This window comes from Amblyomma maculatum, chromosome 6, assembly GCF_055883805.1.
Source record: "Amblyomma maculatum isolate TAMU_Amacu chromosome 6, ASM5588380v1, whole genome shotgun sequence".
In the NCBI taxonomy this organism is placed as follows: domain Eukaryota; kingdom Metazoa; phylum Arthropoda; class Arachnida; order Ixodida; family Ixodidae; genus Amblyomma; species Amblyomma maculatum.
Genome location: NC_139349.1, coordinates 84,882,059 through 84,897,025, shown reverse-complemented (window position 1 = coordinate 84,897,025; position 14,967 = coordinate 84,882,059). Strand labels below are relative to the sequence as shown.

At 42.0% G+C, this 14,967-nt stretch overlaps 1 protein-coding gene across 1 annotated transcript in view; it reads left to right on the top strand.

The window, feature by feature from the left end:
- The window catches only part of LOC146186179 (cytochrome P450 3A24-like), a 40,915-nt gene extending 35,622 nt beyond the window's left edge, over positions 1-5,293 (top strand). Inside the window, exons 13-14 of the mRNA XM_084607074.1 lie at positions 2,459-2,621; positions 4,476-5,293. Coding sequence (XP_084463200.1) covers positions 2,459-2,621; positions 4,476-4,556 — 244 coding nt within the window. The 3' untranslated portion in view covers positions 4,557-5,293. The remainder of the gene's footprint in view (positions 1-2,458; positions 2,622-4,475) is intronic.
- The last annotated feature ends 9,674 nt before the right edge of the window (positions 5,294-14,967 follow it).

The window sequence follows — 14,967 nt, the reverse complement described above, 5'->3', positions numbered from 1 at the left end:
AAATCAGTTAAGTAGCATTGTAATCAATTATTTATATTATAAATAAATATAATATGAGGGCAAGAGTACAAACACATTCCACCGCTTTCAGTATACTCTCTCGAACTCCTCCTTTGTCTATAGGGCTCAATTTCCCTATCTAGTATTTTGTTGCTGTTGATGATGATTCGGTCAATTGCTTGACGTTGTGTGCATTCGTGCGCATTTTATTTTACACAGCATTTGAGCCCACACAAGGAGGAAAACATGGTGGTAGAAGGATATAACCTGATTGATAGAGAGGTGCTACTCAATTTTTATTCGTCGAAATGATCACGTAATAAAGTTGCGTGACATGGCTGTGCGCTGATTAGTCATCAGGACGTGCGATGTAATAAAATCACACCAGATGACTGCAGCTTCGCTTGGTTGCGCGCAGACATGCTTAGACATCTCTACGTTTTAGTTTGGAGGGGAGCTAGAACCTCTGAAACGACAACCCAAAGTCGCTGGACGTAAAGTCGTGAGCAAAAGTGGTATACAACACTCAGCCGGTGAGGAACTCGATAAAAGTGTCTTGCAACGTCAGATACAAATAACTATCTGGGGTAGAGACAATCGTGGTGCTGCCCCATTTCATCGACATGCATGTGTCGTTTTCGTTGTGCCTGTCGCTGTCGCTAGGTGGCTTTTCGATCGAGGTTTCTTGAGCTCCACCACTGCTTAAGTGTTGTTTACCACTTTTACTCACGACTGCACATTTAACTCAAACTGTATGTAGTGTTATTTACGTAGCCTTATTTGCTTATTACTGTGCGCTTCAATTTGTTGCCTCTTGGTAAGCACAATGAAATAAAACAGCGCAACGAACGGGACGAAACACGTAGAAAGGGAGACAAAGACACAGGCGCTGACTAACAACTGAAATTTTATTCCGAAGCAGGACACATATATAAGGTACAGCCTCGTCCACTTCTAGCTATAACACGGTCACTGCTTTCAAGGTGTAATTGCATCCGACCCGGCCACGCAGTAATCTAAAGTGGCTGGCCATGTGAAGCAGCACATCCGTGTCTCTGTGTGCTTGCATCGCTTTGCATCGATATCTGCCTGCGTCAGATACAATGTTGCTTTAAAAGCAGTGACCGTGTTCTAGCTAGAAGTGGACGACCCTGTACAAAGAGGGGGGTGTGGCCAAATGCGATCCTGCACAATCACCAAAACAGTGTAGTCATGTCCAAGAGTAAAATACGATAAAAAGGTGAAAAGCCGAAAAGACTAAAAGCGATAAAAACCAGGGTGTAGGAGGCCGGGACGGAAAGTAAAACCGGTAAAACAGATATATACATAGCCAAAAGGCAAGTAAAAGCATTAAAATATAACGGTAAAAACAAAAAGCACGGGACTAAAATCGTGGCACAAGGTGATTAACAAAAGTAGCGGAGAGGGGCATTCAAGAAAAAAGTTAAACATTTACCCTGCCTCTGAGAAAATGCAATTCTTTTTGCGACAAGCACAGGGAGGGTGCACTCACACTTTGCTCATTTGCGCTGTGAATTTCGAACGCTTCTGCGATTTCCCTGGATATCCTATCCCGTCCTCTAGCAAGAATTGCGCAGCGATTGAAATGTGGGTAACAGGTTTTGTCCTGATCATCATCGTTATGTTTACACTTTTTGCAGTGCATGGCGAGGTGCCCGGAAATTGCAATGCTGTTTACGTTTTTCTTGTGCACTTGCACGTTGATGCCATTAAGGTTTGCTCATGACAGGAATTTATCGCGATTTGAGTCAGAGTACTGTGCTTTGTTGTCCCTTACAACTTGTATACCCCATGTCTTCGGTCTATCGTCGGTCAGCAGACAAAACCTTCTTCTTCTATATGCACCCAGGAGCAATTTCTCGCTCCACCCCATTCTAACCTAAGCAGCGTTTTTATGGCTGGACAAGTTCGCCTTGTTAATTAACGCAGTGTCTATTCTACCGGTAGCCAGAAGATATTTTTGGCTGATATGCTTCAAGCAGTTCCCTCCAGTGGGAAATATAGGCCTCCACAGAGATATCTGCTATTCACAGTCTTTCAAGCGCTGTTAATCTCAGTGACGGTCGGGAGAACGTTCCAGACTGACACACGTCTTTGGTCGACTACAGCGCAGCCTCTCTATTGTTTTGTTTTTTGTCCTCTGTTAGAGTGGAGAGCTCGGATTGCTCAGCTTAGAGGATCCAGGTCATGCCTCTTAATAATTAAAGGGGAAATCGGACGTAATGAAAATAGTTTGGGCCCAGTTCGGCTAAGTCGGCATACATCGGCAGTCAGAAAAAATAACGAATGTAAAAACTGCAGATAGAGAAGATAAGAGTGAGAACGATGGACAAAAAGCAAATTTCAAATGGGGTTGAGGGCGAAAACTTCCCGTCAATCAACGATGGTTAACGGGCTGTTTTCAATGTCATGGTTTGTTTGTTTTTCTTATACGCAGGTTCAACGAAGAGAATGTCAAGTCCATCCGTCCGTACACCTTCCTCCCATTTGGTGCTGGTCCCAGAAACTGCATAGGAATGCGATTCGCTATTCAGCTTGTGAAAACTTGCCTACTTCATGCCATCCACCAAGTAGAGTTTGTGAGGAGTCCCAGAACAAAGGTATAGTATGGCTAACATATTATCAATGAAAAGGCGCATTAGCTACGAAATATGCCTACTTGTCCTCACAACTATTTATTGTGCCCGAAAAGAACGAGCTTGTTTGGTTGCTTCAAAACTGAGCTTCATAAACCGTCTACGTTAGACAAGTCGACAAGTTCTTCTGTGCTTCAGTGTACGGTATGTGTACGAGCAAAAAAGAAAACATTTTTCAAAAGTGTTTAGCTTTATAGCTTGTAACCCATATTTGTATGTATGTATGTATGTATGTATGTATGTATGTATGTATGTATGTATGTATGTATGTATGTATGTATGTATGTATGTATGTATGTATGTATGCATGTATGTATGTATGCATGTATGTATGTATGCATGTATGTATGTATGCATGTATGTATGTATGTATGTATGTATGTATGTATGTATGTATGTATGTATGTATGTATGTATGTATGTATGTATGTATGTATGTATGTATGTATGTATGTATGTATGTATGTTTGTTTGTATGTATGTATGTATGTATGTATGTATGTATGTATGTATGTATGTATGTATGTATGTATGTATGTATGTATGTATGTATGTATGTATGTATGTATGTATGTATGTATGTATGTATGTATGTATGTATGTATGTATGTATGTATGTATGTATGTATGTATGTATGTTTGTATGTTTGTATGTTTGTTTGTTTGTTTGTTTGTATGTATGTATGTATGTATGTATGTATGTATGTATGTATGTATGTGTTCTTCATGCACTGACAGCTCTTTTCAAAGTTTCTATATTTTGTAGTCTCAAAATTTAATGCACTAATTGAGTGTCACGTTTGAAGGTGAGTAGAGATGCGCTCTTCTGGACATAGGCGCCTAATTCGGACCCATATCTATGCACTCCGCAAATGTACACTTCAATTTTTTGTATTATGCACAAAATATATTTCGACGTCAGTTCACGAAAAAGGGCGTCCTTTTGACGTTCGTTTACAACCACCTTGCAGCCTATTATTCAGATCTCGCGTTCTGGGCGCCACTTTTATTTGTGAAGCAACTGTGGGATATTTTAAATACTGGTATGAATATGTTGCTGAGAATGGCTTAATGCTCCTGAAGGAAATTTTGCTTTAAACTTTGTCTTGTGCTGCCTGTGAATAGCCAAGGCTACTAGGGAAAACAACTTGAGCGTGATGTCTGCAACGATTATACATATAACTACATGCCTCCTGATATATTTATATAGCCTGCGGATATACTGATCGTTATGGTGCAGTTTTTTGATGTGTGAAAAAATTAACTTCATAAACAGCTCTCCGCAGTTTGGTCAGACATTCTTAGTATATAGCTCTATGAGAACGCAAACCTTGCCTGGCCCAGATGTATTTAACAGAAATTTGTTTTCCAGTATAGCAAAAAAGAACGGCATCACCCAAACTATGCTGCCTATCGGAATAAACCTTGCGAAGTTAGGCAACTACTAATTATCTTATCCGGTAGTAATCAAGGCAAATTCCTTACATACCTTATAATGCTATTCTGAACTAATTTATATTGCTGACCCGCTGATTTTTTTAGCCTGTGCTGCACCCTTCTTGGAAAGCTAGATTTTCTATTCATACTCCAGCCTTTTTAATTGTATTTTTGTTACAGTAATCAATCCATTTTTCTATGTATGATGGCTGAAGAATGTTCTCCTCCCTTCTAATGTTATGCAATGCCTTCAGGGGAGCTTTAAACGCACAGAAATGAACCGTGATGATAATAAGCGTTTCATGCCTAAGTACTGTTAATTTTGATGCGGGCACTAGGAAATTCAGCTACTTTCATGAACTCTGTATTCTGATTCCGCAGGTGCCTCTTGAATATTTGCCAGGATTTGGTATCCTGCAGCCCAAGGATCTCATCGTGGGTGTGAGGCAGAGGAGCAGCTAGTCCACCATCTGCTACTAACTGTTGCTTGGTCCGCATACCTGTCTTTTACGCCACGGAGGTCCATAAATCCTCCCATTAGCTTCCTGCGAAAAGGCCTGTCCAGCATTCACCTCTAGTGCGATATTATTAACTAGGCTTACCTATTTTATGCGGTCCCCACGTTCAGAATAGCTTGGCACTAAATTTCTAAGATTTAAAACTCTAATCTGACAGATACTTGAGTCCATTGATGGAATACACATAAAAATACGACTTATATGAGGAGCATTGAGTTACTGTAGAAAAAATTATTTCATGTCACAGTTTTGACTCAAAGCTCACACCTCCTTTCCAACTACCTCTTTTTAAGCATCAGCTTTATTAGCTAGCTACATAAAATTTTTGAAATCTCTACATACCAAGCTTATGGTTTTTACTACCTCGAAAGAGTGCTTACCTTTGGCAAGGGCGTTGTCAGAAGAAACAGTTATAACGTACATCATATTTTTCCCACCTACAGGAACAGTCCTCCATCACGAATAAGTTCTGACAACTTACTGCGCACAATCGTATTCGTGTGTCACTAATTGCTATTGAGTTTGATTACATTGCTGCTTGCGCTTAGCGTATAACTGCTGTCAGCCTTGATTACCCTGGGAATAAAATTTTAGCCAGCTTTCATTACAGTCACTGCAAGTTTCCCCCTGCTGGGTTGCAATGGGCAATATGAAAGAACAAATAAAATATTCAATTGTGAACCAGTGAAAAGTTAATCCGTCGAAATAAAGAAACGTTGCTGAATAAAACAAAAAGGCGGATATATCCCACGTGCATTGTACAGGTCCTCTTAATTTGTTTCCATGGCTAGCGCATAAATCGCTTTATATATATAACGGTAACTGGAGGGGCAGTCGGAGTACCGTTCAGGCACCACTAATAAGCCGGAAGGTGCGAACTTCACACTTGGCTTGGCTAGTGTGGCTAAGAATCCAGACTGAAAAAACAATGTTCTATTAAAATTTTTAAGCAAGTGTCTTATCGAATACACACAAAAAATCTCCAAACAAAACATTAATTCCCTGAAATAAAATTTGTTCAGTGCATCGAGACACTTAACGGTAAATTGAAAATCAATTTCGTTCATGCGAAATGAAAGTACAGCTTCTCATTTCTTTTTACAAATTCAGAAACTTGTATTGATACCGGTCCTCTCTTCAATGAATTGTCCCTCTCTTGCTTGTTTTTTTTTGATCGACCCTTTAATATACGTATTGTCACGTGGTGATGACAAGGTCGAAAGCAGCAACCGAAGAGACTGGTGTTGCATTAAACTTAACTCTTTATTAGGCTGTTTTGTACCCGCAAAAGAATAAACGCGGCGGCGTCAAAAGCAGCAGTCTAAGAATGGTCGTTCCACGAGTCAGCGCTCAATTTATAGTCTGCAAACACGGATATAAATATAGACGCAAAATATGCGCAGAGCAACCTGGAACATTTTGGAAGCGGATGCGAGTGCCTGGAATCATTCTAGATAGACATCGTCGCATATTGCGCGACAAAGGAAATGATAAAGCCACGTCTGGTGTCAGCAAGCATGAACAAAGAGCACAAAATCGTTCCGTCCGCTAAAATCATATGCCGCATGATTCCGTCCGCATGCCGGCGACTGTTGAAAAACAACAAATAAAAATGTTAATGGCTCGCGGCAATATTTAATAACCTGTAATGCTTGCGAAAATGACATTGCCTGCACTGAAAACGTTTCTCCAATTTCATTTATGACTGAGTTTGCTTGTGCCCGAAGCTGGCATCTTAATCTTAGTTCCCTAGTCGCAAACTTCTTCTGAATTAGTTTTAGTTAAACGTTAATGAGACCGAAATACGAAATACGTGCACTTCTGGAAGCTCCCGCAAAACTTTAGCCGTATTTTTCATTTCAACTTACAAAGCTTAAAGCGTTTCCCCAGGCTTTAAATTACCACTCCAAACGAAAACATTCTTTCCTCCTTTTAAGCAAGTTGATAGCCTTGGAATCCCACCAGTTCTTTAATTCATAACTTTAGAAACTGCTTCCCGCCACTCACTTCACACAGCACACTCTCCTTTGTATTGAACTGCGTGAAGCCAGACCGCGGGTTTTATGCCCTGTCGAAACTTTTTGGCTTCGTTAAGTTCCAATATCTGCTGTATCTGATCAATAACGAGTGATTTTATTGCTTCTTGAAGAGAAAATGTATCAGTAGGCTCATCTGTGTTGTCACGAAGTTAAGCACGCTGCTAAAATGGTGACTCGCGTGAGCAACTTGTTTACATGTACGGCGAATGTGCCATAGTTTGAGGCTGCTTTTCGACCAAGAAATCAATCTCATGCTTTCGCACATGAGGCACTGTACAAAGTCACATGCATTTCACACACTGTCCCTCTAAGAATGACGCTATAGGACATAGGGACGAAGTCGCGGACTAGAATAATACGTTTCTACTCTTTTTTATGAATTTTCGGAGTCGTTTATGAAGAGAATGTTAGTCCTAAAATTATTACGTTCAAAGTCTGTCCAGGTTAGCACATTCGTTTGTTCTGTCGGCCAGCAAATGTGCTTTGCGATTCATTGCGAATTTTCGACACCTGTTTCGTTCATTCAGAAACCAATCGAAATAATTGGCACAAGGATATAACCCTGTTTTCACCTGTGAAGCTTAGAACAGACAATAAGGCAATAATCAATTTTCGCAGAAGCATCCTGTAATAAAGCCTGGTTTTGATCACTAATATTGCACGTGCTTCTTTCTCCGCAGCCTTGTCTCGCTGTCGTTGGCTTGGCACACTTCTTTGCCACGTTGAAATATGCAATAAATTTCCAGTGTTTCGAGAAGGACTCAAGCTTCTCGCTCATGGGCGATATTGAGCACCTAATGCCATTGCTATTTGACATGTTTAATTTTGTTCTTGTTCCTGCGGCTTTCTAAAGAGATAGTACAGTCATGAGAAAAAAATGATTGAAGAAAGTTTGAGCATGCATTCATCGATTACTTCATAATTATGTGTTATTTAATTTTTCTTTTGTAAGCTTCTTTTTTTAGGTATTTTAACCACTTCCACTCTGGGTGCATAATTCCTATTGTACGTCCTCACACTGAACCGAAAAATATCGAAATGGTCGCAGTTTTGTGTAAAACGTTTGTTCCATCTCATATTTCTCATGACTGTGCGTACATTGAAAACAAAGCGAAACTGCAAGGACGTGATAAGACAGGCTTTGGTAGCTTTACCTCAGTGCTAGCGAGCAGTTCATGAAAGCAGTGTGACCGACTGTACATTCATCTCATCAACCTATCTTCCATTAGGTGAGAGGCAAGGAAATAAAAAATAAACCGCATATCGTCCGCACGGGCAGTTTGAATTACTGGCAGTCCTTGCTACAAGTGATGTGGGCGCGGCCGGAGCGCCAGAAAGCATCTCGAATTCAGCAAGATAACGAGGTTAATTCTCGCAGAATAATGTTTTAATCGTGGGTGGGTGGCCTTACCATTTGACCAGTCGTTACAATAAATGGGACTCTTCCGCCCGATTGACCAATGTGTTCTTCGAGCTTACTGACAAGGCCCTAACGTGGCACAATGAACACGAGGACACTTTCATGACATACGATTGCTTCGTAATAAAGTTAAAGAAGCGATTCGGAGACTCTGATGCGAAGAACCTAGCTAAACGGGTGGCTAGCTTTCTGAGAAAACATGCACGACGTATATCGAGGATGTCTTGAAACTGAGAAAGCTTGTCGGTATCGCATGACGGAAGGTGACAAATATGGCCACCTCCTTAAAAGGCTTGCCGAAGACCGACAGCGTCATCGACTTTGTTGCGACAGTAGAAGACGAAAAGCGTCACCGTTGACTAGTAGCTGCTGTCTTTTTAGATATATAGGGGGCTTACGACAACATCCTTCATTATGCTTTTCTTGGTGGACGTGACGACTCGGGAGTTGGCGGCCGGCTTTACATGTAGATTGTGAGCTATCTTAACGGCCGCTCTGTTTACATGACTACACCTGATGGAGATAATACCCGCTATCAGGTCGGTTGTGGAGTTCCACAGGGAAGAGTTCTCAGCTCAACTTTATTTGACATTGCGCTAATTGGCCTGACGAGTTAACTGCCACCTAATATCCACATAAGTGCATATGCTGACGACATCTTCATCTGGGCTTCTGGTTCGACGCACCCACAACTACGTGCTAGATTGAAACGAGCTGTGTCATCGACTTCGATGTACCTACGGCGTCAAGGTTTGCTTTTAGCGGCAAAAAATGTGCAGTGATCGCATATACGGGAAAATGTGTTAGCCGTTACCCGATTACTCTTCATGGAGTTGTGATACCGTACTTATCCAATCGCAGATTCTTGGGAGTAATTATTGACCGCAGGCTATCTTGGTCGAAACATATTTATATGGTGAAGAACAGGCTAATCAATTTTTGTCATGTTCTTCGTTTCATATCTGGGATTAAATGTGGTCCAACTCAGCGCTCCGTACTAAAGCTTTACGAGACTTTGTTTGTTGGCAAAATCCAGTACAGTCTCCCAGTGCTCTCTAATATGAGCATTTTCTGCTTGAGGACTTTAGAGAGCGTGCAAGCTGAGGCACTGAAAATATGCCTTGGACTGCCCAGATGCGCGTCTAACAAAGGCACAATGGAAGAGGCACATGCTCACCCAACATCCATATACTTGTCATGTATATTTACGAGTACTTACATGAGACCGTTTTCACCCACTAAGCAAGATTCTGGACGAGCGACGGACTGCAGTTTTACAAGTGTGCACTCCGCTGCCATCAGTCGTAAGTACCAAAAGGATATGCCCTCCCATATCGTCCCTCCAACCACTTTGGGTGATGAATAACCCTTTGGTGCACCTTCGTGTTCTCGGGATACTAAATAAATCAATGATGCCCCTTAGTGGGCTCAAAACGACTTACTCTGGCGCACATCTAACCAGAATATCTTAATCATAATCATCTATACACTGACAAATTTGTGTAAGCACAGACATCCGCTGCAGTTGTTGTCATACCCGCTCAGAAAACAACTGTACATTTCCTTTTGGGACATACTTCTACGTCGACCGCTGCTGAACTTGTAGGCCTTCGGGAATCTATTTGCTACATATGTGTGGAACCACCTTTAAAAAGGTGCGTATTCATGCGAATCAAAAACCGCATTGCAAAGTTTGGAAAATATCTTACGCCACATCGCCTGCCAGTATCTGGCACTAAGCATTATAGAGCTCCTTACATCTGGCCGACTGCAAGGCCACAGGATAATGGTTCAATGAATCCCTGCCCACTGCGGGCTCCATGGAAGTGAACAGGCAGATGTTGAAGCAAAAATGGCCCTCAGTAATGGCCTCCAAACAGCTGTGCCTTCTTCAAGAGCGGTGACGACGTGTCTTCTAATGAACTGTATGAAGAATGCTACGGCAGCTTACTGGGCCCAGTGAAGCGCCAGACACGTTCGTCTAAGAAGGCTCGATCGAACATTGATATTGTATGTTCCGAGTGAAATTCCGCGCTTGAACGTGGCTTTCACGCGCAGATACTTGTAATTTTTTGGACAGGTGGATTCCCCGGTATGTTGTATCCCCGACACTGTGGACAATATATATTGGCGTGCCCTGTGTATGCGCGTGAAATAAATGTGCTAGCCCTTTCGTTGAAGCATAATTGGACAAGAGGCCTCTGTCGGAGGAACTGCTGATGGGCGCTTGGCAGGACAAGAGGAGGGGTGTCTAGGCAGTGCGGGCTCTTTGCCGTTTTCTGTGCGCCAGCGGACTTGATTCGCGCTTGTAAAGCAAAGTGCCGTGCCTGTATATTTTTCATATGCCTTCTCCCATATCGTTACTTATTATTATCATCTGTCTTCTCTCCTTCCTCTTTCCCAGTGTACAGTAGCAGACCAGATTTTAATCACTCCGGCCTACCTCCCTGCCTTTCTTTTCAATAAATACACTATCCATCTTACCAAAGACATTGACAATTTCTATTTCGGGAAATCGAGCTTCATGTCTCCGTGTCTGATATAATCCAGCAGTACCACACGCTCGAGATGCTGAAACATCGTTTGGTGATCTGTTCTCCACGATCTGTCAGATAGTTTTGTGAAGAAGTGACTCGGTCACTGGAGTTAGCTTCGGGCTAGCGCTCTTCGGCGCTCTCCAGCGCTCTCTCCCGTGTATTCGCCGCGTCCGCCTCCGGCAGCCCCCGTTAAACCAGCGGACCTTTAGGAATACCAAGTATCGCAGAGCTGCGGCAGTGCAATTCGACGAGAGCATCTCGAGGCAACGGATTCACTGCTTCCAGACGGAACCATCACGTTTGAGACCAGTTGACGCGATATGTTGTGTGGCGACTACTTCCCCGCGTTGCCTATTCTTCGAAATCATTCTGTGCTCGCTGCGGTCACTCCGGCCCCATCTCGCAATCCTGCCCTCGCCTCCAAACATCATTTACGGCTCCACGAGATATCCTCCGCCGCAAGATTATAGCATTGGCTCTCCTTGGCGTTCGCGCCCCACTCCTGATTCCGGGAAACCGTGGCTTGCGCCGTTCTGGAATATTTCACAAGAATCAAACAGGTGTGATACCACCTCCAGCTTTCTCTACGCGCCGCTCTCCATCGCCCCGGCATCGCTCCCCTCCGTCAAAACACTAGTCTGCATGACCGATGGATGTCCGCTGCTTGAAGAGATGTCCCAGTGTGTGCTAATGTTATGGAGCAAAGTTCACGTGTTAGGTGATGGTGTACCTGCCATGGCTTTGGTTGATGCCGGCGCCGCCAAACCATAATGAGTGCTGCCTTTAGGCCTCGCCTAGGAAGAAATGTGGTATTTCAGGGGGATAAAAGGGCCCAGCTTTGTGGTGTGAGGGGTGAACCATTACCTGTAATCAGGGTGTTCATGTGTTCAAGTTTCCTTTGGTGGCTAATAGTTTCTTGCGGAAATGGCGGTGTTCACCTGAGCAGCGCACGACGTCATCCTTGGGCTCTCCTGTTTGAAGTTGCGTGGCGTCAACGTCGACTGCCACACTCGTGAGCTTAGCGTTGGAAATGCGTTAAACCTGGTCGAAAGGAAGGCTCGTATAGTGGGGTGACTCTGTTTTCTGTTTCCGAAAATACCGCTGCGGCGGCTGTGCCTCTATCTTCTACTGTATGAGTTCAGGTTTCAAGAGGCCACTTTAGATTCGATGCACCTCACCTGAGTCAACACAAATGTATTGATTCCTCATGCTATGGTGTCTGTCGCTAAAGGCCGTACTGCGCGCTGTGGACAGGTAATTGCTCCACCGAATCTCTGTCTCCTCCCCACGGCTTGAAACTTGCGTCCTGCAACGGCGACTCGTCAATGTCCGTTGCTCTGGTTACCTGCGCCATTGACAAAATGTTATAGGGCAAACTTATTTTATTTATTTGTTTGTTTACAAATACTGCAATCTACGAGGAATTTTAGCAGGGTGGGAGTATAACATTGCGGGAAAACAATAATCGTAAGCAACAAAACAAACTGAAGCAAAAATGCACTGCTGTATGAATACACAATATGAAGAAGGAAAAATGCACTGTCAGGTAAATACAACTAGCGCCACTTTTAAACACAATGCACTGCTTGAAAACAAAAGAAAGCATAAAATGAAAAAGCATATTTGAGATTTTACGTCATCAGAAAGACAAAGAAGGTTGAGTTACTGTTATGTTAGTTAAGCTATTCTAGTCATTTACATTTCTAGGAAAAAATGAATATTTAAAGCAACCGTTATTTACACGGAATGGTGTCATTTTTAGCTGATGCCTCTGCCTGGTGGCATATCCAGAAGAAAGTGTAATTATATCAAAGATATTAACGTTGTAGTGTCCATTTACAGTCTGATACATAAATTTTAGTCTGAAAACTCGATTACGCTGTGTTAGTCGGCAAGTTGGCTGGTTATAAAGGTTCTGTGACGGAAGTCCTACAAGAAAAATTATTGTATATAAAGCTGGCCGCCTTTTCCTGCACAAGTTCGAGCTTTTTGACGTTAGTTTGTGTTAAAGGGCCCCAGATAACTGCTGCGTAATCAAGCATCGAAAGTATAATTGTGTTATATGCTAGTACACGGACATTGCTTGTGGACAGTTTTAAAGCTCTTCGAAGAAAAAACAATTAACTCCAGGAGTTAGCGGTTACTTTATCAATGTGGAGATTCCATTTGAGGTTGGTGGTTATCCACAGCCCAAGGTATTTGTATTCTGTTACTTCAGAAAGAAACATATTTTTAGCTGAGTAATTGAAACTAAGCTCACTGTTTTTGTGAGTGACACACGTATAAACTGTTTTTTTTTTTTTTTTTTTTCAAAATGTACCGCCATTTGCCAATCCTTGTACCAAGCAACAACCTTCTGAAATGTATTATTTAAAAATGCTTGATGCGAGGGGCCTTCTATTTCTGAGTGCAGGACACAGTCGTCTGCATATACTCTGCAGGAACATCTTTGACAATATCGCTGATGTAAAGGAGAAAAAGAAAAAGCCCAAGAACCGAGCCCTGGCGAACGCCGAAGTCAACGGAAAGTTTTTCAGAGTCTTGAGTTTTAAAACGAACTGCTTGCGTCCAATAAGGTAAACCGATATCCAGTTAATGAGCTGAGGAGTTTTAAGAATTTTGTTTAATTTATGCAGTAGTTTATAGTAACAGACTTTGTTGAAAGCTTTCAAAAACGTTATAAAAATGTCGTCTTGTTCACCGTTGTTTATGGTATTTGCGAAATCGTGTATTATTTGAACCAATTGAGTTATTGTTGAGTAGCCTTTCCGAAATCTATGCTGGTCAGTTGTTAGATAATGATGTTCCTTACAAAATACCAAAATATGTTTGTGAATTATGTGCTCCAAGATTTAAAAAGCAGATGAGGTCAATGAAATAGGGCGGTAGTTCTGATTGTGCTGCTCATTTCCTGTCTTGTGGATTGACTTCACTCGAGCGGTCCTCCAGTCGCCCGGCACCTGACCAAGGCGCAGGATTCTAGATACAAAACATGTAAATATTTTGAGACTAAGTTCCGCATAGCGTTTAAGAAATCCATTCGGGATATCATCTTGGCCGCAAGATTTTCAGATGCCGAGGTTGAAGAACATATTGAAAATGTCCTCTTCAGTTATCTTAATATCAGGTATAGGAGGCAGGCATGTTTCGTCGTACCAAGGTAAACTGCCATTATCTTGAGTAAATACAGACTTAAAGTGTGCATTAATCTTTGCTGTCATGAAACATCGTGCCATTCACATCAAACACCTCAAACTGTTCTGATATGGGGCTAATGCTTATCCAACATTTCTCTGGTGCCGATGCAATTTAACGTGGCAATAGGTCACCATAATAGCGCTGCCGGTCTCAGCATACTTAATCTTTAGGCTTTGAAGTTAATTCAGAGATTTCTTTTTTGAGGTGATCAGAGTTTTGAGGTTGGATTTTTTCTTCAATCCTTTAAGCAGATTTTAACCTGAGTGTTTCACGAGAAATCCAAGGGCTTCTGTGTTTCTTCTTCTTCGTGATTCGCTGTACAAAATAACTATTGCAGTCATGTACTATATTTTTAAAACGGACCCAAAGCTCATTTACATCGCATCTGCTGTTAACAAACTCATCAAATTTGAATGCAAACTTGTCAATATTTGAAACATCATCTGCCCGAGTGAAAGCAGGGAAAGATAAACTCTCTATATTTCTGTGTAATGAAGTAATTCTGAGGGTTAGTACCACCGCAAGGTGGTACGAAATTGCTGCAAGTATTTCGCACCCCGTCTGAGCCTTGATGGATCCACTGGCGACAAACAAGTCCAGAACAGATTTAGAAGATCCCTGAATTCTGGTATAGTCTTCAACTATTTGTAGCAACCATATGAAAATGGAATGTTCAGCATTGCTTCACCAGCAAGATCGTGTTTTATGAGCGAGAAAGTTGGCCAGCGTATATTGTGCAAATTAAAGTCACCTGAAAGGATTATTCGGTCATTAGTTGTAATATTCGATATAAATATTTCGCCAGCTCTTTGAACACAGAATCAGGAGAGTTGGTTTGCCTGTATATTACTCCTATAATTTATTTAATCCCATTAGAGTATACTTTACAAAAAATGCCTTAAACATTGTGTATATCGGGCATTTTCAGGACATTAGGTGATGATTTGAAACGAATACAGACACTTCCGCCTCTACCGTCTCGATCTTTCCTATATGTCCTGTAACCCGTTGGAAGAAACTCACTGTCATATATGGAGTCATTTAGCCAGGCTTCTGTCAGTACTGCGAGAGCAGAATCTTACAAGAGGATAAGAGCCTCCAACTCGGCGACCTTGCTTATTATGCTCCTACAATTCATGTTAATTAACTTTATTGACCGGG